At 46.8% G+C, this 23,914-nt stretch overlaps 1 protein-coding gene across 1 annotated transcript in view; it reads left to right on the top strand.

Annotated features, from left to right (window-relative positions):
* The window catches only part of LOC138370631 (pneumococcal serine-rich repeat protein-like), a 68,829-nt gene extending 65,675 nt beyond the window's left edge, over positions 1-3,154 (top strand). The window contains exons 4-6 of the mRNA XM_069335227.1: positions 379-1,140; positions 1,455-2,479; positions 2,608-3,154. Of these exons, the coding sequence (XP_069191328.1) occupies positions 379-1,140; positions 1,455-2,479; positions 2,608-3,154 (2,334 nt within the window). The remainder of the gene's footprint in view (positions 1-378; positions 1,141-1,454; positions 2,480-2,607) is intronic.
* Positions 3,155-23,914: the final 20,760 nt, after the last annotated feature.

Below are 23,914 nucleotides of genomic sequence, written 5' to 3'. Positions count from 1 at the left end.
GCAAGTGTAGTTGGTGCAGGTTGCAAGAGTAGCTAGTGCAGCTGCCAGTGTAGCTGGTGCAGCTGCAAATGTCGCTGTTGCCGCTGCAACTGTTGCTGGTGTAGCTGCAAGTGTCGCTGGTTCAGCTGCATGTGTAGCTGGTGCAGCTGCAAGCGTAGCTGGTGCAGCTGCAAGAGTCGCTGGTGCAGCTGCAAATGTCGCTGGTGCAGCTGCAAGTGTCGTTGGTGCAGCTGCAAGTGTAGCTGGTGCAGGCTGCAAGTGTCGCTGGTGCAGCTGCAAGTGTCGCTGGTGCAGCTGCAAGTGTAACTGGTGCAGCTGCAAGTGTAGCTGGCGCAGCTGCAAGTGTAGCTGGTGCAGCTGCAAGTGTAGTTGGTGCAGGCTGCAAGCGTAGCTGGTGCAGCTGCAAGCGTACCAGGTGCAGCTGCAAGTGTAGCTGGTGCAGCTGGAAGTGTCGCTGGTGCAGCTGCAAGTGTAGCTGGTGCAGCTGCAAGTATCGCTAGTGCAGCTGCAAGTGTCGCTGGGGCAGCTGTAAGAATAGCTGGTACAGCTGTAAGTGCTGTAGCTTGTGCAGGTGTAAGTGTAGCTGGTGCAGTTGCAAGTGTAGCTGGAGTAGCTGTAAGTGTTGCTGGTGCAGTTGCAGGTGTAGCTGTTGCAGCTGCAAGTGTAGCTGGTGCAGCTGCAAATGTCGCTGTTGCAGCTGCAAGTGTAGCTGGTGCAGCTACAAGTGTTGCTGGTGCAGCTGCAAGTGTAGCTGGTGCAGCTGCAAGTGTCGCTGGTGCAGCTACAAATGTAGCTGGTGCAGCTGCAAGTGTAGCTGGTACAGCTGCAAGTGTAGCTGGTACAGCTGCAAGTGTAGCTGGTGCAGCTGCAAGTGTCGCTGGTGCAGCTGTAAGTGTAGCTGGTGCAGCTGCAAGTGTAGCTGGTACAGTTGCAAGTGTAGCTGCTACAGCTGTAAGTGTAGCTGATACAGCTGTAAGTGTAGCTGGAGCAGCTGCAAGTGTAACTGATGCAGCTGCAAGTGTCGCTGGTGCAGCTGCAAGTGTAGCTGGTGCAGCTGCAAGTGTAGCTGGTGCAGCTGCAATTGTAGCTGGTGCAGATGCAAGTATCGCTGGTGCAGCTGCAAGTGTAGCTGGTGCAGCTGCAAGTGTCCCTGGTGCAGCTGCAGTTGTTGCTGGTGCAGGCTGCAAGCGTAGCTGGTGCAGCTGCAAGCGTAGCTGGTGCAGCTGCAAGTATAGCTGGCGCAGCTGCAAGTGTAGTTGGTGCAGCTGCAAATGTAGCTGGTGCAGCTGCAAATGTCGCTGTTGCAGCTGCAACTGTAGCTGGTGCAGCTGCAAGTGTCGCTGGTGCAGCTTCAAGTGTAGCTGGTGCAGCTGGAAGCGTAGCTGGTGCAGCTGCAAGTGTCGCTGGTGCAGCTGCAAGTGTAGCTGGTGCAGCTGCAAGTGTCGCTGGTGCAGCTGCAGTTGTCGCTGGTGCAGGCTGCAAGCGTAGCTGATGCCGCTGCAAGCGTACCTGGTGCAGCTGCAAGTGTAGCTGGCGCAGCTGCAAGTGTAGCTGGTGCAGCTTCAAGTTTAGCTGGTGCAGCTGCAAATGTCGCTGTTGCAACTGCAACTGTAGCTGGTGCAGCTGCAAGTTTCGCTGGTGCAGCTGCAAGTGTAGCTGGTGCAGCTGCAAGCGTAGCTGGTGCAGCTGCAACTGTTGCTGGTGCAGCTGCAAATGTCGCTGGTGCAGCTGCAAGTGTCGCTGGTGCAGCTGCAAGTGTAGCTGGTGCAGCTGCAAGCGTAGCTGGTGCAGTTGCAAGTGTCGCTGGTGCAGCTGGAAGTGTAGCTGGTGCAGCTGCAAGTATCGCTAGTGCAGCTGCAAGTGTCGCTGGTGCAGCTGTAAGTATAACTGGTGCAGCTGTAAATGTAGCTTGTGCAGCTGTAAGTGTAGCAAGTGCAGTTGCAAGTGTAGCTGGAGCAGCTGTAAGTGTTGCTGGTGCAGCTGCAAGTGTAGCTGTTGCAGCTGCAAGAATAGCTGGTGCAGCTGCAAGTGTCGCTGTTGCAGGTGCAAGTGTAGCTGGTGCAGCTGCAAGTGTCGCTGGTGCAGCTGCAAGTGTAGCTGGTGCAGCTTCAAGTGTAGCTGGTGCAGCTGCAAGTGTAGCTGGTACAGCTGTAAGTGTAGCTGGTGCAGCTGCAAGTGTAGCTGGTGCAGCTGCAAGTGTCGCTGGTGCAGCTGTAAGTGTAGCTGGTGCAGCTTCAAGTGTAGCTGGTACAGCTGTAAGTGTAGCTGGTACAGCTGTAAGTGTAGCTGGTACAGCTGTAAGTGTAGCTGATACAGCTATAAGTGTAGCTGGTGCAGCTGCAAGTGTAACTGGTGCAGCTGCAATTGTCGCTGGTGCAGCTGCAATTGTCGCTGGTGCAACTGCAATTGTAGCTGGTGCAGCTGCAAGTATCGCTGGTGCAGCTGCAAGTGTAGCTGGTGCAGGCTGCAAGCGTAGCTGGTGCAGCTGCAAGTGTCGCTGGTGCAGCTGCAAGTGTAGATGGTGCAGGCTGCAAGCGTAGCTGGTGCAGCTGCAAGTGTAGCTGGTGCAGCTGCAAGTGTAGCTGGTGCAGCTGCAAATGTCGCTAGTGCAGCTGCAAGTGTAGCTGGTGCAGCTGCAAATGTCGCTAGTGCAGCTGCAAGTGTCGCTGGTGCAGCTGCAAGTGTAGCTGGTGCAGCTGCAAATGTCGCTAGTGCAGCTGCAAGTGTCGCTGGTGCAGTTGCAAGTGTTGCTGGTGTAGCTGGTACAGCAGTAAGTGTAGCTGGTGCAGCTGCAAGTGTAGCTGGTGCAGCTGCAAATGTCGCTAGTGCAGCAGCAAGTGTCGCTGGTGCAGCTGCAAGTGTTGCTGGTGCAGCTGCAAGTGTAGCTGGTACAGCGGTAAGTGTAGCTGGTGCAGCTGCAAGTGTAGCTGGTGCAGCTGCAAATGTCGCTAGTGCAGCAGCAAGTGTCGCTGGTGCAGCTGCAAGTGTAGCTGGTGCAGCTGCAAATGTCGCTAGTGCAGCAGCAAGTGTCGCTGGTGCAGCTGCAAGTGTTGCTGATTCAGCTGCAAGTGTAGCTGGTACAGCGGTAAGTGTAGCTGGTGCAGCTGCAAGTGAAGCTCTCCTCACAGTGTTTGAGGGCTCGAATTCTGAATAGAGTCCGCATTAACAACTGGGTTTTTACCGCTCATACTAAACATTTTACCATATTCCTTCACTCAGATGATAATAATAATAATAATAATAATAATAATAATAATGATAATAATAATAATAATAGAAAAAATAATAATAATAATAATAATAATAATAATAATAATAATAATAATAGTAATAATAATAATAATAATAATAAAATAATAATAATAATAATAATAATAATAATAATAATAATAATAATAATAATAATAATAATAATAATAACAATAATAATAATAATGGATAAAAACCCACACTTATGTATATATATATATATATATATATATATATATATATATATATATATATATATATATATATATATATATATATATATATATATAACTTTTTAACACTCAACCCACCAGGAGACTCGAACCCTGGCCCACAGAGTGGCAGGTACACACTGTATCCACTGCACCATACTTCAAAGTCATAAGAGAGGTAGGAATTCCGGGGTATTTAACCCACAGAATATATATTTTTTTTTGGTTTTATAGTAAATCGTCGATTGTATCTTCTGATTTCTGTCTGTAGGGATAACGTTCCTATTAACAATATCTTTCAGGACCCTTTCCTCTGTTTTATGAGCTGTGGAAAAGAAGTTCCTGTAAAATAGTCTAATAGGGGGTATAGGTGTTGTGTTACTTGTCTCTTCAGAGGTTGTGTGGCATTTCACCTTCCTTCTTATGATGTCTTCAACGAAACCATTGGAGAAGCCGTTGTTGACGAGGACCTGCCTTACCCTACAGAGTTCTTCATCGACTTGCTTCCATCCTGAGCTGTGGCTGAGAGCGCGGTCGACATAAGCGTTAACAACATTCCTCTTGTACCTGTCTGGGCAGTCACTGTTGGCATTTAGGCACATTCCTATGTTTGTTTTCCTAGTATAGACTGCAGTGTGGAAACCTCCACTCATTTCCATGACTGTTACATCTAGAAAGGGCAGCTTCCCATCCTTCTCCATATCGTAAGTGAAACGCAACACAGAATTCGGCTCAAATGCCTCCTTCAGCTCTTGCAGATGTCTGACATCAGGTACCTGTGTAAAAATGTCGTCAACATACTTGCAGAATATGGCCGGTTTCAAGTTCATGTCCACTAAGACCTTCTGTTCGATGGTACCCATGTTGAAGTTCGCAAACAAGACACCTAGGGGAGAACCCATGGCTTACTAATTGATCTAAAAAAACATCTAGAGAGAGAGTCAGTACTCCGATTTACACATGAAAATAGTGAAAATAACAGTCTCCCATTCTTGAATGTACTAATAACAAAAACAGGAACCTCTTTATGCACCAACGTATATACTAAGCCCATCAACATAGGATTATGCCTGAACGGTAGAAGTGAGTGTCCCCAAAGATACAAAGCCAGTGCTCTCAATGCTTATATTCGTCGAGCGCTTACCCACTGCTCTGAATGGAGCAACGTGAGTAGAGAGTTTGAAAGAGTAACTCAGGTAATGGTGAACAATGGATATAGCAACGCGGAAATAAACGCTGCTATAAGAAGACACTTGGACCGTTGTTATAATCCTTAACCTAGAACAGAAACCACAATACTTCCAATAAAATTATATTACAAATCAACCATGCACAGTGAACATATAAAAGAGGAAAGAATAATAAAAGAAATAATCTGTAAAGGAGTAAAAAGCATTACTCCTAACCAAAACACAAACCTGATAATATTTTACAAAACCAAGAAGACTTCCGAACTCCTTATCAAAAAGAGCCCGAAGCCGACGGAGAACCCTCTACAGCAGTCAAGCGTTGTATACATGTACACTTGCCCCCACGATGGATATAACCTTCAATCAAGGTACATAGGTATGACGTCGACCAAGCTGACGAGGCGTTTGACATGCCATCTTCAATCCGGTGCCACCAGGAATCACATGAGACAAGCCCATGACATCACCCTAACAAGAGAAATGTTGAACAAAAATACCTGTATAATAGACAAAACCTAAGATACAAGAAGATTACAAATTCTCGAAGCAATTCACATATGAATAGAACAACCTACCATGAACACCCAAATCACGGAACTATTTACTCTACCCACCTTGAGAGTAAGGATAAGACCAGAACATAACGATGCCAACACAGAAGACACTGTTCAACATAACAGGCCAATTACACTTAATTAATCTTTGTATGTAGATAGGAGCTGCCTCGTATGGGCCAATAGGCCTTCCGCAGTTACCTCTATTCCTATGTTCTTATGTTTCACCCCCCTTTTATCCCTTATGTATCCCCCCATGTTTTCACCTTTATTGTCTTATCACCTGACCCAGTGCGGGTATAAAATCAACCAGTCCTGAAAAATCTTTTCACTTGAGAATGAACCATGGAGGTTCGAAACGTTGTGCAAATTGTATAAATAAGTGTAATACATTCTACAGTAATTCACTTCTTTTCTTCACCTTGAAATTACGAAAATGAGTTTTGGGGAACTCCTATTTCAGCTAAGCCCTGATGCTAAGAAAATAGTTAGAGGGATAGAAGCCTTAAATCAGAAGATAGTAAATACAGAATATGCAGTCATATTCAATGAGACATGTTTAAAAGAAAACTTGCTGCCAGTATACACCAATATATATATATATATATATATATATATATATATATATATATATATATATATATATATATATATATATATATATATATATATATATATATATATATAATGTCTATGTTCATATGTAACATATGAACATATGTAACAATGTACAAACTATGTAACATATGTCTATGTTCATGCAGTGATAAATCATTTGTGAATACAGTGAATTATTGCGTTATCGCCCACGAGAGAAAGTACTGAAAACTCCAGTGTTTAATACTTCATAATATGTCATTGAATGAAGGGCAGTGAAAACCATTACAGTGAGTCATTGTAGCATTGATTGTAGAAACGACTGTTTGAGCCTGAGTACAGTGTAACTAAGTGATACGTGCTATTGTGCCAATATCGAGAGTGCGAGTTTCTAGTAATATTGGAGAACTTAAAGAAACAGCGCGCGTGAATCTAGAAAACAAGCAATAAGCTTTCGCGCGGGGGCCAGGCGATCAGCTGTTCTTGACACTTGACGAGGAGGGGAGGTGTTGCCACTTAGTGAGTGCATACTATTCGTGGGAACTACCGGCCGTAGCCAGGATCAGTTGATTTAATTATTATTGTTTGGCCTTGTGACATCTTTCATGCATTTTAAGTAAAATACAAAATTACCATTGTGTTTATATCATTCCATCCATTGATCTTGTGGCTATATTATACTGAAAGCATAGAGTGATAAGAGTACATACCTGCCTGAACTTCTGATCTTTGAGTGTGACCTTGCCAAGGCTACCACTAATTCCACCAGTCCACTGAGGTGTTACTGGCCACCTAAAACACCAGTTGGCGACCTTGTGGTTAACCGTACAGCCCGATTGTTGGGGAGGGCACATGACAGTCAAGTGAACGAGTCGTGTTCCCACTCCTTCTCAATCAGAGGCCGTTGAGATTGACTGGGAGACTCTCCTGGCGTGCAGTGGCGCCGTGAGGATCGAGTGAAGACCCGCAGGGCTACGGTGAGTGACCTTGAGCATAACTATTGCTCACCCCAGAGTAAGAATAGAGAAGTAGAGGAACCTTAACAATATATATATGTATATATATATATGTCGTACCTAGTAGCCAGAATGCACTTCTCAGCCTACTATGCAAGGCCCGATTTGCCTAATAAGCCAAGTTTTTCCTGAATTAATATATTTTATCTAATTTTTTTCTTATGAAATGATAAAGCTACCCATTTCATTATGTATGAGGTCAATTTTTTTTATTGGAGTTAAAATTAACGTAGATATATGACCGAACCTAACCAACCCTACCTAACCTATCTTTATAAGTTAGGTTAGGTAACCGAAAAAGTTAGGTTAGGTTAGGTAGGTTAGGTAGTCGAAAAACAATTAATTCATGAAAACTTGGCTTATTAGGCAAATTGGGCCTTGCATAGTAGGCTGAGAAGTACGTTCTGGCTACTAGGTACGACATATATATATATATATATAGAATGGTCCTGGACCATTTTCATGTCGATTGTGATAATGGAAAAAAAATAAGGATTCGTTCGTGATAAGGGATGTTGTTATAGATTCAGGTACTCGGAACAAGTTCCAAGTAGCACGGGCCATGGTGAGCCCGTAACTTACCTGGCACAGGAGCGGTAGTGATAAGGGATGGAGGCGAGGCAATAAATAGGCAAGAAAGAGGTGAGGAAAAGAAAATCTTAGAGGAAGAAAAAACAAGGCAAAAGGTAAGTAAGGTAAAGTGTAATAAAAGGGATAGTAATAGGAATAAGAAGATAGGAACAAAGGTAACTGCAGAAGGCCTATTGAACCTAGAACAGAAACCCATTGGCCCATACGAGGCAGCTCCTATTTATAACCACCCAATAAGAAGGGGATAGTAATAGGAATAAGCAAGGTATCGTAAGAGAAAACAAGGGAAAGAAAAAAGAAAGAAGGAAAGAGATAGAAAGATAAATGGAGGGGCAATATTATGTTAGGTCACGCTTGTTAGAAAGTTTAGAGCATTTGATTATATAATGTGAATGGGAAGCGTCAACAGCAACAATGCCAGGACACATGTTCATGTTGGGTGCTTTGTGTATTAAAGCCGATTCAACAAGACGGCGTCTGTGTAGAGTAGAGGCACGAAAAACTATTTTGGAGGAAGACCAATCAATAGGATGTTTAGAATCCCTAACATGACAGAAGAGAGCATTGTTAGTGTCTGCAGACTTAACACTTTTTTTGTGTTATTTAAGTCTGTCACTAAGTTCACGGCCAGTTTCTTCAAAGTATTGGAGAGGACAAGACGAACAGGAAATAGAGAAGACACCAGCAGCATTAGAAGCAGGAGGAGCAGTGCGAACTATATTGCTGCGATGTGTGTTAGTTTGTCGAAATGCGAGATTTATGTCAAGAGGACGAAAGGTATTAATAAAAGTTTTGAGTTCAGATATGAAGGGAAGGCAGAGCAGAGTGCTATTAGTGTTTGAAGCAGGTTTAGGATGAAAGAAATTTAGTTTAGCTTGAGAATAGGCATAGTTGATAAAATGCAAAAGGTAACCATGGCGAGAGAATGATTTGTAGATAAAGGCAATTTCAGAATCAAGAAACTGAGGGTCGCTGATGCGTAGAGCGCGGAGGAAGAGAGAGACGAGGACACTTTCCTTAACAGAAGGAGGATGGTAGGAAAAGAAGTGAATGTACGTGCCACTATGCATGGGTTTGTGGTAGACAGAGAAAGAGAACCCGGACACACAGCTATGAATGTGAACGTCAAGAAACGGAAGGAGGGAATTAGATTCCCATTCAACTTTGAAATGGATAGAAGGAGCCAAATTGTTAAGAGAGGAGAGGAATGGCTGGAAAAGACCAAGGTCATGAGGCCATAAAACTAAAATGTCATCAACATAGCAAAGCCAAAGAGAGGGACGAGTATCAATAGAAGGAAGAAGAACAGTTTCGAAGTATTCCATGTAGAAATTGGCAAGAACAGAGAAAAGAGCAGCGGAGCCCATAGCAACACCGAAAGTTTGAGTGTAATATTTACCGTTGAAAGAGAAAGAGTTAGAGTCAAAACAGAGTAATGAGTTCGAGGAAAACGTCAGTGGGAAGCGGGAGAGGAAGAAGGCCCTCAGACGCCTTCTGTCTAAGGAAATTGAGAACGTCATCGAGCCGAACATTAGTGAACAGAGAGTCGACATCAAAACTAAGCATCTTACAGAAGGGCTGCAGGCGCAGTCTTTCTATGAAGTCCTGAGAGTGACGAAGGTGGACAGGAGAAAAAGTGCCAAGGTAAGGCGTCAGAGCTTTAGCGAACCAGGAGGCAAGAGGATAGCCGACAGAGCCCCGTGAAGAAATGATAGGACGACGAGGAACACCAGGTTTATGAGTCTTAGGCAGACCGTAGAAATAAGGAAGAGAAGGGCAGACGACACGGAAACGTTTAATGAGATCAAAATCAGGAGGACAAAGACTAGAGAGCTGACTTAGTTTGCAGTTAAAGAAAGTTTTAAGGCGATTCAAAGGGTCAGATGTCAGAGGGGCATATGTGCGGGAATCAGAGAGCAAGACATCTGCTTTCTGGAGGTAGTCCTCACGGTCAAGGACAACCACCGGTGATTGTCCTTGACCGTGAGGGCTAATTGTTTTGTAATTGTTTTATTTTATTTCAAATATTATTATACACAATGAGTTTCATTCAAAGTGTCACATTGTTTGTTACAGACAATCGAGTTCCTCCAACTCCTCAGATGGCTGGCAGAAATCATGACTGCAGTTTGTGCTTCCTCCCCGTATCAACGAGGCGCTGGACAAGGAAGCTGGCGGCTCTGCGGTCTCTTGTTTTTTCGACTAATTTAGACCCCAGATCTTTAAGAAACTGTTGGCACTCTTACCCCAGGACCCAAGTGTCTCCGAGGCAGTAGGGAAAAAATTGTAATGGTGATCCAATTCTCAGTTCTTACGAGACTTGGATGATTCCTTGTGAGAGGCAGTGTTACCTGGATGGGCAACACCTTTTGTTTTGTCTCACCACTGAAGTCAATGTTGATGTTAGCCAGGGTTGGTACGCACGTTCACTCCACCAGATCACAGTCCGACACATCACCGTCCGACACATCACCGGCCTACACAGCACCGTCCGACACAGCACCCTCCGACACTTCACCGCCCGGTACAGGACTGTCCGACACATCAACTGCCTACACAGCACCGTCCGACAAATCACCGCCCGACACATCACCACCTGGTACAGCACCGTCCGACACATCAACTGCCTACACAGCACTGTCCGACAAATCACCGCCCGTCACATCACCACCCGGTACAGGACTGTCCGACACATCAACTGCCTACACAGCACTGTCCGACAAATCACCGCCCGACACATCACCACCAGGTACAGGACCGTCTGACACATCACCACCCGGTACAGGACCGTCTGACACATCACCCGGTACAGGACCGTCCGACACATCACCGTCCGACGCATCACCACCCGGTACAGGACCGTCCGACACATCACCCGGTACAGGACCGTCCGACTCAGCACCGTCTGTCGGAAATCCGACACATAATACATTAAATACTTAATTACTAAAACCCAATATAACCAGTAAACCTGGATAAACTAGTTAGTCATAAAACTTTTACAGAAAATGGGTTATCTGTGGCATCACGTCACAACAAACATTTAATACCACAAGTATTCCTTTAAACTACCAGTCTAGACATTATAATTTATAACAAAGTATTCTTTATGACTGGCTCTAATATAATTGTCAATAAAACTAGAGTCTACCTCCCTAAGACAATAAACATAGAAATTCGAGCAGTATATTTTCGGGCAACCCGTTCTCGCACTTGCTTATTGTCAATATTAGCTTATTTAATAAGTGCATATGTGACATACTAATTGATTGTGAATATTTTAGTTTACCTTGAAAAGCTTCCTAGAAAACACCGACCTCACCTAACCTTCTTAGTATGTTAAGATAAGCATCTTATTGCTTCTTAATTACAATTATTACTTAACCTATACCGTTGATAGGTTAAGTAATAATTGTAAATAAGAAGTAATAAGATGCTTATCTAAACATACTAAGAAGGTTAGGTGAGGTCGGTGTTTTCTATGAAGTTTTTCAAGGTAAGCTAAAATATTCACAATCAATTTGTATGTCACATATGCACTTATTAAACAGGCCAATATTGACTATAAGCAAGTGCGAGAACGGGTTGTTTCGGGACTCCGTAAGCGGCAGGGAGAAGAGTAGATTGTAAACAAGACAACACAGAGAGCAGCTCCCTCTCTAATGGTGATTCCTGGTTCAACCTTGACGACGAGCTGACGTCTGGACACCGGCTCCGCCTGGGGGCCGCCGAATCACGTTCTGTTTTCGCGGTCTGGCTTTGCTACTGCCCTGTGGCATCTCTATTCCACGGTCCGGTTGTATGACGCCTGGCGCACAAATCACCTTGGGTCACGGGATTGTTGATAGATTTTTTTTCAGCGTGTTCTGGCTGGTTCTCCTGGCGGAGTGACGGTGTCCGGCGCCGACTTGGCTGAGAGGTCCCGGGAATTGGTGGGTCTTGGTGGGCTCTTGCTCAGTGCCCTCAGCCGTGGTGGGCGGCCGGCTTCTGTTCTGCAGGAGGGCACTGGATGAATTTTGCGTTTTAGCTGGGGACAGAGTTTTGGTTTTGCTTTCCAGTGTTCTCTGTATGGGGCGGGGTCGATGCTTGTGACCCAGGGGGACTCCTGGGGCTCCCCAATCATCTACCCGTTTGCGTTTCTTTGCCGCGAGGCATATTTGTTTCCAGTGATTGGCGTCACTTGATTCGCGATTAGGCTTTGCGTTTTACCTTTCCAGGCTTCACGATTAACCCTTCACGGGTAAGCCGGGTCGCAACTGGTCCCTTGATCGTCGTCGCCCCTAAATCAACGGACTCCTGGTTCAACCTTGAAGCCGAGCGGACGTCTGGACACCTCCTCCGCCTGGGAGCCGCCTGATCATGTTTTGTTTTCGCGTTTTGGCTTTGCTACTGCCGTTTGGCATCCCTTTTCAATGGTCCGATTGTACGACGCCTGGCGCACATATCGCTTTGGGTCACGGGATTGTTGATAGATTTTTGTTTGACGTGTACAGGCTGGTTCTCCCTGCGGGATGACGGCGTTCGGGGGCCGGCTTGGCCGAGAGGTGCCGGGGTTGGTGGGCTTCTGGTGTGCCCTCGGTCGTGGTGGACGGCTGGTTTCTGCTCTGCAGGGGGACACTGGATGACGTTTTGCGTTTTATTTGGGGGCCGAGTTTTGGTTTTGCTACCTGGTGTTCTCTGTGTGGAGCGGGGCCAGTGCTTTTCACCCTGAGGGACTCCTGGGGCTCCCCAACAACTCCCTCTCACATTGTCACAGACAAATTTCATTCCCACGAGCTTCGACAAAGAAACCACTAAGTATCCGAACAACAGAAGATCTCGCTAACCCTGCGAAAGTATTGTACCCGGTAAAATTAATTGTGTATATAATTATAAATTAATGGCTATTAAATTTAGTACAGATTTTGCCGGTTATGATGAAAGAAAAAACAACCAAAAGGGAAAGCCAGGTTTCACAAATTACACAAAGGTTCCTTGTTATACAAGGAATGTGTGGATACAGTTTAGTACTCTGTAGTTACTCTGCAAGTATGGTTCAAGGGAGAGAAGTTACTGATTGCTCTTACACCTATATAATCTGTACAGACACTTTCTTGCTCTAAAAGAGACAACAGAGCCGCCATTAACAGGCCCACTACCTGGACCACAGGTGACAACCAAACTCTAATGTTGTAGGAGCACCTCTCATACGGCCTAACTAGACCATAATAACATAATCCTGCTGAGGCCTCCCATTACCTTATATTAACACTTTGTAGCTTTTATACTGTAGAGGGAACCACATTCAAAGTGCCCGCCAAGGAGACATTTTACAGTATAGGCAGGGCTGTGCCCTGATTGGTGGACGACGACGGCGCACGGCCTACCCGCGCGGCAGCCCGCGCAGGCCGAGTGGGGCAGATTTGAACTGCATGTGACCCAACGCGGACGACGCCTGCCCGGCACCACTGGCACTTAGGATATGTGCCCATAGGACCCCTAAGAGGCATTGATTCCCTCTGTCCTACCCTTCCTGAGGAGCCTAGACTTGCTCCACCTACCCTACCAGCCCTTCCTCTCCCTACGACGACAGTTCCAGGTGAATTACTGTACTATTGTTGTAACACGTGGGTCACCTCTACATTGGCGCAGTGAGTAAACGTTCCCACGCGGTGATCAAGAGGACCTCGCCAAGATATCTGCATCATCGTTCTGCCGACTTCAGTCAAGACGTCTTAGATAGTGTTCAACGGTTCCAGTCTCGAATTACTGGCTTTGGTTGCACTATAGATGTTCTTCGGTTTGTTGTTCAATAGCGGTGCCCAAGATATTTCGACCCCTGTTTTTTTTGTGCATATGTTTTATTCCACATCTCGTGCAATCCCCCAAGATTCTCCATAAGTTCCAGTTATCAGTGTTTTATACGGATTATTTCCCCGGATTTGTTGCATTTTATTGTCTTGTCCCCCAAGCACCGATTCCCGCGGTCCCCAAGTTCTTTGAAGAAGGGGAGACTAGTACCGCCATTCACACGGCATACGGGCCACCGTTCATGAGCATACCCGACCTGTATTGTTTACGAATCCGCTCGCGGAGGATTTCAGGCTGTCGTTCCCGAGCGCATCCGTCTCCAGTGTGTTTACTACAGCGACGCTGGTCCCAGTTCTGCAGGGTGCTTGCTACAGGTCTGTTATTTTCTCATTTCTACTGTTAACTAGACGTAACCTGTTCTAGGCTTTCTACAGAAGTAACGGCTCAAGGGGAAGAGATACATTAAGTGAGCCAGTGAGTTTGTGTTCATACCAGATTTAAGGTGGATGGTGATCCGCCCTGCACACAGTTCCACACGTTCACCTGAAAAAAGTGTTTTTGAGAACCCTCAGCCCAGTGCTTATGAAAATCAGGCACATTGCTTGTTAAAGTTCCTCAAAGTGCCTGTCATCAGATTTTCCAGTTTTGCAAGTGCAGTAAGTGCCCAGTTTTTGTCTAAGCCTCAAGTGATTTAGGTACCAATTAAGTGTGCAGTGTTTTATGTTGCTTGAAACCCACCTGGCCCCATCATTTACATTATTGACTGTGCAGTGCTTATTTTTCCTGGTGGAACATTTATCTCTATCTCTGAACATTGGAACCTTAAGTGTGGCCATTGGTGTCTGTGTTTTTTTGTTTTTTTTGTTTGTGGCACGAGATATTGGAGCTTTAACTTTCGACACTAGCACAATGGCCCCAATCAAGATAAACTCTGCTTCGGCTGCTGAGCTGCTGCTGCTACCGGGTGTAGGAGATACCTTGGCCGCTCGCATTATCAAGTTTCGGCGTCGCCACGTGATCACGGGGGACAACATTTATGATATCAACCGCCTTCGGGCCACGCCCGATTTGATGGCTGCTATATCGTTTGAGGTGGACCCGTCCCAACAGGGCCCCGGGCCCTTAGGTCAGGGGGCAGGAAGTCGTTCATCGTCCTCGTCCAGCGAAACGGGAACCCGCCACTCCTCTAGGGGTGCCGCCAGCAGCAGCCAACGTGGACGTCGACCTCAGTCACCAGCTTACTCCAGGGCTAGTGGCCAGCAAGGTACTCGGCAGGGGAGCCCCTCCCACCATCGATCGGCTTGATCAAGGAGACGGACAGCTCGACAATCGTCACACAGCTCTCTGACTTCCGATTCGGATGCCTCTCTATCCCGCAGCAGGCGGACAGGTTATCGCCAACAGAAAGAGACCTTCCGCACACCACCTCGGGCGTTGGACTATGACGGGAAGTCAGATTGGGCCACCTTCTACCGCCGCTTCACGTCTTATGCCTCGGAAAAGGACTGGAGCGGGCCTACGTCATTGACACAGTTAGGATGGTGCCTCAAGGGTAAGGCAAGTGATTTTTACAATCGCTTACTGGACAGAGAACCGTCGATCGATTATATTCGCATGATGCATAAGATGATCAAGCGATTTGGCGATAGGGAAGTTCTGGATGTAGCTATGATGAAGTTTAACCAGGCCCAGCAGGAACCAGAAGAAGATATTGCTGATTGGGCAGATAGGGCCCACCACTTGGCTCATCGGGCCTACAAACATGTGCCACGATGGGAAGTGGAACAAATCGCAGTAATGAGATTCGGCCAGGGATTACAGGACAAGACTCTGGCAGAATACATTGCCAATGCAAGGAATTCGTCAATGGAAGAGGCCATCGACCGGGCCCAAACCTTCCAGCACAATGCCGTAGCAATCCACGGCTCCGCAAGTTCAAGCAGGCACGACTCCCACCGCCGCGGGTCCCAGGGGCCAGCAGTAAAAGTGAATGCAGTGGGCAGGTACTCCCGGTATGAGCAACCACCCAGGAGTAAGGACGCTTCTCGGCGCTCGACACCAGGTGCCTCGCCGGCTACCAGTCCCGCAGGCCGTGGAACCGGTACTCACCACCCGTCGAGTGCAGGCTCGGGTCCTTCATCTTCCATGGACACGGAGGCGAAACTGGACGTCTTGGTAGCAGGTGTCTCAGAACTCAGCGGGAAATTGGATCAGGTGTGTGAGAGTTTGAGGCACCTTACAGTTGCTCTTATGTCACCACAGCATCGCCGTAACCCATCCCCTAGGCGACCTGTTCAGTGCTACAGGTGTGGAAAAGAGGGTCATTTTGCTCGGGACTGTGAGGAATCCGAAAGGGATGAGGAAGCAGTCCGCCAGCACGGGGACACCTCGGGCAACAGGCCACATGTTTCATTTAAGGACCAGAATTCGTCTTTAAACGCTGCCGGGTCGGCTCATTCGGTCTAAATCCGACCCAGTGCATAACAGGCCAAGGAGGGGCATCGGAGCAAGATGCTGACCAGATATTGTCTAGAGGTGTGGAAGACATCTCGGCTCACACTGACAGGGGGGACATGGACATTAGCACATCAGACACATACAACCAGCAGAGTTTGGTTATGCTAAGTGAGAACTCGTCAAGTGAGGCTCCTTCAGGAATCCAATGCAGGACAAAAGTGGCAATTCGGGACCATGCCACTACTGAACAAACAGGTCTGGATCAGGAAGCAAAGCAAAATTCTCACAGGAAGTGGGGCCCGTTAAGACACAATGTGGAAAGGAGGGCTCAGAAGAAAATAAAGAATGAACTAGCATTTGGTCAGTTCTTGGAAGGCATAGATCCAATTGCTTTCCCTTGGGATCCTGGGGGTGAGATGTGGGAAGAGGGTTGCTCTGTCAAAGGACTCACATTCAAGGAGCAGCGCTTCGGTGCGAGGAATATTGTTAGGACAGAGTAAATTCCTAAGAGTGAAGCTGAAAAGAAAAAAAAAAAGAAAAAAGGAAAGGGAATAGTGTAGTGTATGCAATGTTGAAACAGTTCGTGTATAGTGCAAAGATAATACGGGTAATAATCGTAATGTTCGTGTACAGTGCAAAGATAATACGGGTAATAATTGTAATAGGACCCATTCATGAAACCAGACTTTTTTACAAAAAAGACATGTTGTATATAGTGAAACGTTTTCCCTCCAACATACCCATTGTTCTATAGGGACGGGAGGAGTGTAGAGGGAACCACATTCAAAGTGCCCGCCAAGGAGACATTTTACAGTATAGGCAGGGCTGTGCCCTGATTGGTGGACGACGACGGCGCACGGCCTACCCGCGCGGCAGCCCGCGCAGGCCGAGTGGGGCAGATTTGAACTGCATGTGACCCAACGCGGACGACGCCTGCCCGGCACCACTGGCACTTAGGATATGTGCCCATAGGACCCCTAAGAGGCATTGATTCCCTCTGTCCTACCCTTCCTGAGGAGCCTAGACTTGCTCCACCTACCCTACCAGCCCTTCCTCTCCCTACGACGACAGTTCCAGGTGAATTACTGTGCTATTGTTGTAACACGTGGGTCACCTCTACAATACTATCCCATTTTTACAAAATACCATTATAGAACTAAAATGCATTAATGTTATAGTTTATTAAAATTATCAATTATTTAACTAATAGACGATGTACATAGCTCCTCCCCAACTATGTGTACTAGTAAACACCTAGCAGTATAAACCTTTATATACAATCCACTTTTTAAAGTAATAATAAGATAATTAAAATAAATTAAAGTAAATTAAAATATATAATAAATCAATATTTAAATAAATAAATAAATAAATGCCTGCTAGGAACATACCCCACACCGTCCAACACAACACTGTCCAACACAACACTATCCGACACAACACCGTCCAACACAACACTGTCCAACACAACACTGTCCGACACAACACCGTCCGACACAACACCGTCCAACACAACACCGTCCGACACAACACTGTCCAACACAACACTGTCCGACACAACACCGTCCAACACAACACCGTCCAACACAGCACCGTCCAACACAGCACCGCCAGACACAACAAGGTAAAACATGTTGCCACAATAAGGTGGATGAAGAAGGGTCGTGTCTACATTGATCAGAGTGTCGGGTGACCTTCACGAGGCGTGTCATTAAGGTCAACATGACCTGAGGAGCAGTGATGCCGGAGAGGTCATATCCTCTCCTCCCGCCCGGCACTAACATTATGGCTCATGACAATACACGTCAAATTGGACTTGTTATTTGAGTCCGGGATCATTAGAGGAGGCAGCAAGGGGGATATTCCTTCCGGTGGTGGAGGAAGGAGTGGTGAGGGAGAGGTGAGGGAGGGAGAGATGAGGGAGGGAGAGGTGAGGGAGGGAGAGGTTAGGGAGGGAGACGAGAGGGAGGGAGAGGTGAATGCGGCACCGGATGGAAGAGAGAGAGAAAAAAGGATGGGATGAGGGATTTATAATTATAATTGAAAGAAAAGAACAAAGAGTAATTGATGAAAAGAGACTTACAAAGGATGTGGGAAGAATGTAAAAGAATGTAAAGTAATAGAAGAGACAATGAGCAGAAATACAAGGAAACACACAGGGGGAATAAAGAGGAGAAAGTATTGATGCTCACAAGAAAGGCTGAACGATTGGGCAATTTGGGTGGCCCAAATGCCAACCACCGGTGGTGGTGGTGGTGATGGTTGTGGCGGTGGTTGTAGTGGTGGTGGTGAAGGTAGTGGTGGTGAAGGTGTTGGTGGTGAAGGTGGTGGTGGCTGGGGTAGTGGCGGTGGTGGTTGCAGTGGTGGCGGTTGTGGTGATGATTGTGGTGGTGGTAGTGGCAGTGGTGGCGGTAATTGTGGTAGTGGCGGTGGTGGTGGTTATGGTGATGATGAAGGAGATAGTCTCCTCTTGTTCTACTTTCTTTCACTTTATCTAGTCTACTCACTATCGTGTATGTTGTGATCATATCCGCTCTGTTCCTTCTATCTCCAAGGGCTGTGAGATTTAGTCCCATTACCCTCTTCTCCAAATTTGATCCACTTAGTTCTGGCTCTACTCTTGTTGCCAACCTTTGTACTTTTTCAGTTTTGGCTTCATGGCTTAAAGAGACTGGCGACCAGACCACAGTGTCACTTCAAAACTTAATATTTTTTTTTAATGAGCTGACAATAACACACGATAACGTTGAATGAAACATTACTTCCCAATAACCGCAGAGTCTAAACGTGTACACCTGGTGACCAATGTTAGCTTAGGTAGCAGCGGGAGACTGCAGCCCGGAGTCTAAGTAAAGTAGGCGTTCCCTACCAGCACCAAATACTTGAAGAAATGTTGAAAATCCAAATGAAATAATTGTAAAAAAATGAGAAATGAGCGGTAGCAAGCTGACTCCAAAATAACAAGTAATGAGGAGGGTAAATGGATAGTTAAAACTTAGTGTTACAGAGTAAAGGAGCAGCAATGTTAATGTCCCTCGGCTCGGGACCGCTGGGTATCGAACCTGGTGGCACTCTGGACACCAGCGATGTGGGCAAAACATAACTTCTTGCGTCTCTCTTTACATGGAAGATGCAAATCAGTGAGCCACACCACTCTCCCAGACGCTGCCTTCCCTTAGTGAACCACACCACTCTCCCAGACGCTGCCTCCCCTTAGTGAGCCACACCACTCTCCCAGACGCTGCCTCCCCTTAGTGAGCCACACCACTCTCCCAGACGCTGCCTTCCCTTAGTGAGCCACACCACTCTTCCAGACGCTGCCTTCCCTTAGTGAACCACACCACTCTCCCAGACGCTGCCTCCCCTTAGTGAGCCACACCACTCTCCCAGACGCTGCCTCCCCTTAGTGAGCCACACCACTCTCCCAGACGCTGCCTTCCCTTAGTGAGCCACACCACTCTCCCAGACGCTGCTTCCCCTTAGTGAGCCACACCACTCTCCCAGACGCTGCCTCCCCTTAGTGAGCCACACCACTCTCCCAGACGCTGCCTCCCCTTAGTGAACCACACCACTCTCCCAGACGCTGCCTCCCCTTAGTGAGCCACACCACTCTCCCAGACGCTGCCTCCCCTTAGTGAGCCACACCACTCTCCCAGACGCTGCCTTCCCTTAGTGAGCCACACCACTCTCCCAGACGCTGCCTCCCCTTAGTGAGCCACACCACTCTCCCAGACGCTGCCTTCCCTTAGTGAGCCACACCACTCTTCCAGACGCTGCCTTCCCTTAGTGAGCCACACCACTCTCCCAGACGCTGCCTCCCCTTAGTGAGCCACACCACTCTCCCAGACGCTGCCTCCTGGTTCAAATAGCTTCGGCTAACACCTCCTTATGTCCGGTCGTGATGGTCGAGTAGATAAAGGTGTCCTGTACACACCAGTTGCGTTGCTCCTGGCAGTATGGGTTCGAGTTACTTCTGGGGTGTGAGTTTTCAGTTGCATATAGTTCTGGGGACCATTCAGACTTGTTCGCATTTGTGTTCCTCACGTGTGTCCCAAAGAATGAGGTGATTTGATAAAATACTATGCCCCAAGATTACCATCCGAGTGCCGGCAAAGGAAGGGGGGGGGGGGGTAGTTCAAATAGCTTCGGCTATCATCTCCTTATGTCCGGTCATGATGGTCGAGTGGATTAAGGTGTCCTGTACACACCAGTTGTGATGCTTTTCCCACCATTTCATAGGTGAGTACAAATAGGTGACTACACACACACACACACACACACACACACACACACACACACACACACATTATAGTCGTAGTCATATATAATCCACCACCAAATGACAGAAGACCTAGACAGGAATATGATAGAAACAACATGGCCACCATTAACATAATAGAAAGAGCAGCTTCTGTTGCTAGCAGGAATGGATCTGGACTACTAATGATAGGAGACTTCAACCATGGGAAGATAGATTGGAAGAACAGAGACCCGCATGGAGGACCAGAAACATGGAGAGCTAAGCTGCTGGACGTGGCAACAAGAAACTTTCTAAGCCAGCACATCAAAGAACCAACAAGAATGAGAGGAGAAGATGAACCAGCAATGCTTGATTTGATATTTACTCTAAATGAGTGGGATATAAGAGAAGTTAAGATGGAAGCGCCCTTGGGAATGAGTGACCACAGTGTATTGAACTTTGAGTACCTGGTAGAGCTAGGACTTATCTCCTCCAAAAAAGAACTAGGAATCAAAAGGCTGGCATACCGAAAGGGAAATTATGAACACATGAGAAGTTTCCTAAGTGAAATACCTTGGGACACAGGCCTCAGAGATAAGTCTGTACAGGGTATGATGGACTATGTTACCCAAAAGTGTCAGGAGGCAGTAAACAGGTTCATCCCGGCCCAAAGGGAAAAATCCGAGAAGCAACAGAAGAATCCATGGTATAATATGGCATGTATGGAAGCGAAGAAACTAAACAAAAGGGCGTGGAGGAACTTCCGGAATAACAGAACACCAGAAAGCAGAGAGAGATACCAGAGAGCCACGAATGAGTACGCCAGGGTGAGAAGAGAAGCAGAGAAAAGTTTTGAAAATGATATAGCAAACAAAGCCAAGACCGAACCAAAGCTACTCCACAGTCACATCAGAAGGAAAACAACAGTGAAAGAACAGGTATTGAAACTATGAACAGGCGATGACAGGTACACAGAGAATAACAGAGAGGTGTGTGAAGAACTCAACAAGAGGATCCAGGAGGTCTTCACAAAAGAACAAGGTGAGGTCACTGTGCTAGGAGAAAGGGAGGTAAACCAGGTGGCCTTGGAAGAGTTCGAAATTACGAGAGAGGAGGTCAAGAGACACCTGCTGGATCTGGATGTTAGAAAGGCTGTTGGTCCAGATGGGATCTCACCATGGATACTGAAAGAGTGTGCAGAGGCACTTTGCTTGCCACTCTCCATAGTGTATAGTAAGTCACTGGAGACGGGAGACCTACCAGAAATATGGAAGACGGCGAATGTGGTCCCAATATACAAAAAGGGCGACAGGCTAGAGGCACGGAACTACAGGCAAGAGTCCTTGACTTGTATACCATGCAAGGTGATGGAGAAGATCGTGAGAAAAAACCGTGTAACACATCTGGAGAGAAGGGACTTCATGACAAATCGCCAACATGGGTTCAGGGAGGGTAAATCTTGCCTTACAGGCTTGATAGAATTCTACGATCAGGTGACAAAGATTAAGCAAGAAAGAGAGGGCTGGGCGGACTGCATTTTCTTGGATTGTCGGAAAGCCTTTGACACAGTACCGCATAAGAGGCTGGTACATAAGCTGGAGAGACAGGCAGGTGTAGCTGGTAAGGTGCTCCAGTGGATAAGGGAGTATCTAAGCAATAGGAAGCAGAGAGTTACGGTGAGGGGTGAGACCTTCGATTGGCGTGAAGTCACCAGTGGAGTCCCACAGGGCTCTGTACTCGGTCCTATCTTGTTTCTGATATATGTAAATGATCTCCCGGAGGGTATCGATTAATTTCTCTCAATGTTTGCGGACGATGCTAAAATTATGAGAAGGATTAAAACAGAAGAGGACTGTTTGAGGCTTCAAGAAGACTTAGACAAGCTGAAGGAATGGTCGAACAAATGGTTTATAGAGTTTAACCCAACCAAATGTAATGTAATGAAGATAGGTGTAGGGAGCAGGAGGTCAGATACAAGGTATCATCTGGGAGAGGAAATTCTTCAGGAGTCAGAGAAGGAAGAAGACTTGGGGGTTGATATCACGCCAGACCTGTCTCCTGCAGCACATATCAAGAGGATAACATCAGCGGCATATGCCAGGCTGGCCAACATACGAACGGCATTCAGAAACTTGTGTAAAGAATCATTCAGAACTTTGTATACCACATATGTCATTCCAATCCTGGAGTATACAGCCCCAGCATGGAGTCCATATCTAGTCAAGGATAAGACTAAACTGGAAAAGGTTCAAAGGTTTGCCACCAGACTAGTACCCGAGCTAAGAGGTATGAGCTACGAGGAGAGACTACGGGAATTAAACCTCACTTCGCTGGAAGACAGAAGAGTTAGGGGGGACATGATCACCACATTCAAGATTCTGAAGGGAATTGATAGGGTAGATAAAGACAGTCTATTTAACACAAGGGGACACAGGTGGAAACTGAGTGCCAAAATGAGCCACAGAGATATTAGAAAGAACTTTTTTAGTGTCAGAGTGGTTGACAAATGGAATGCATTAGGCAGTGATGTGGTGGAGGTTGACTCCATACACAGTTTCAAGTGTAGATATGATAGAGCCCGATAGGCTCAGGAATCTGTACACCTGTTGATTGACGGTTGAGAGGCGGGACCAAAGAGCCAGAGCTCAACCCCCACAAACACAACTAGGTGAGTACAACTAGGTGAGTACACACACACACACACACAAAAAGTAGTAAAAAAGTAGGTGAGTACACACACACACATACTCTATCCTGGAGTATGCGGCCCCAGCATGGAGCCCGTACCTTGTCAAGCACAAGACGAAGCTGGAAAAAGTCCAAAGGTATGCTACTAGACTAGTCCCAGAACTAAGAGGCATGAGTTATGAGGAAAGGCTGCGGGAAATGCACCTTACGACACTGGAAGACAGAAGAGTAAGGGGGGACATGATCACAACCTACAAAATCCTCAGGGGAATCGACCGGGTAAACAAGGATGAACTATTCAACACTGGTGGGACGCGAACAAGGGGACACAGGTGGAAGCTGAGTACCCAAATGAGCCACAGAGACGTTAGAAAGAACTTTTTCAGTGTCAGAGTAGTTAGTAAATGGAATGCAATAGGAAGTGATGTGGTGGAGGCTGACTCCATACACAGTTTCAAATGTAGATATGATAGAGCCCAATAGGCTCAGGAATCTGTACACCAGTTGATTGACGGTTGAGAGGCGGGACCAAAGAGCCAGAGCTCAACCCCCGCAAGCACAATTAGGTGAGTACACACACACACAGGGGAGCGGAGCCGGGGGCCGAGCGGACAATACGCTGGGCACGTGATCCTGTGGTCCCGGGTTCTATCCCGAGCGCCGGCGAGAAACAATGGGCAGAGTTTCTTTCACCCTTTGCCCCTGTTACCTAGCAATAAATAGGTACCTGGGAGTTAGTCAGCTGTCACGGGCTGCTTTCTGGGATGTGTGTGTGTGTGGTGTGGGAGAAAGAAATAGAAGTAGAAGTAGTAGTAGTAGTAGAAACAGTTGATTGACAGTTGAGAAGAGGACCGAAAGAGTAGAGCTCAATCCCCACAAGCACAACTAGGTGAATACACGTACACACACACACACACACACACACTGACGCACACACACACACACACACACACACACACACACACACACACACACACACACACACACACACACACACACACACACACACACACACACACACACAGCCGGTAGGGGACACACGTTTAGTGAGGTCCGTGGAAATTCGTCAATTTCTCGGGACATTAAAGCAGTATAGAGGCTAGATCATAGTATTTGGCCGCTCGCAGTGTGTAGCTAGCAGGGTGCTACATAGAATAGTCATATCGCTAGCGATAGTGCGAAGATATCAAAGTGGAGATAGTGGCATGACGGTGCATATACAGTGTGGAGGATCGCGTGGAGCAACCTGACCTTACAGCCAGATGGGACGACCCGCCATGGAACTGCCTGATTGTGTTTGTTAAGTGGTGACTGTGATCAGTGGTACAGT

This window comes from Procambarus clarkii, chromosome 4 (genome assembly GCF_040958095.1).
Source record: "Procambarus clarkii isolate CNS0578487 chromosome 4, FALCON_Pclarkii_2.0, whole genome shotgun sequence".
NCBI lineage: Eukaryota > Metazoa > Arthropoda > Malacostraca > Decapoda > Cambaridae > Procambarus > Procambarus clarkii.
The sequence above is the reverse complement of the archived record's forward strand: the minus strand, read 5'-3'. Positions and strand labels throughout refer to the sequence as shown.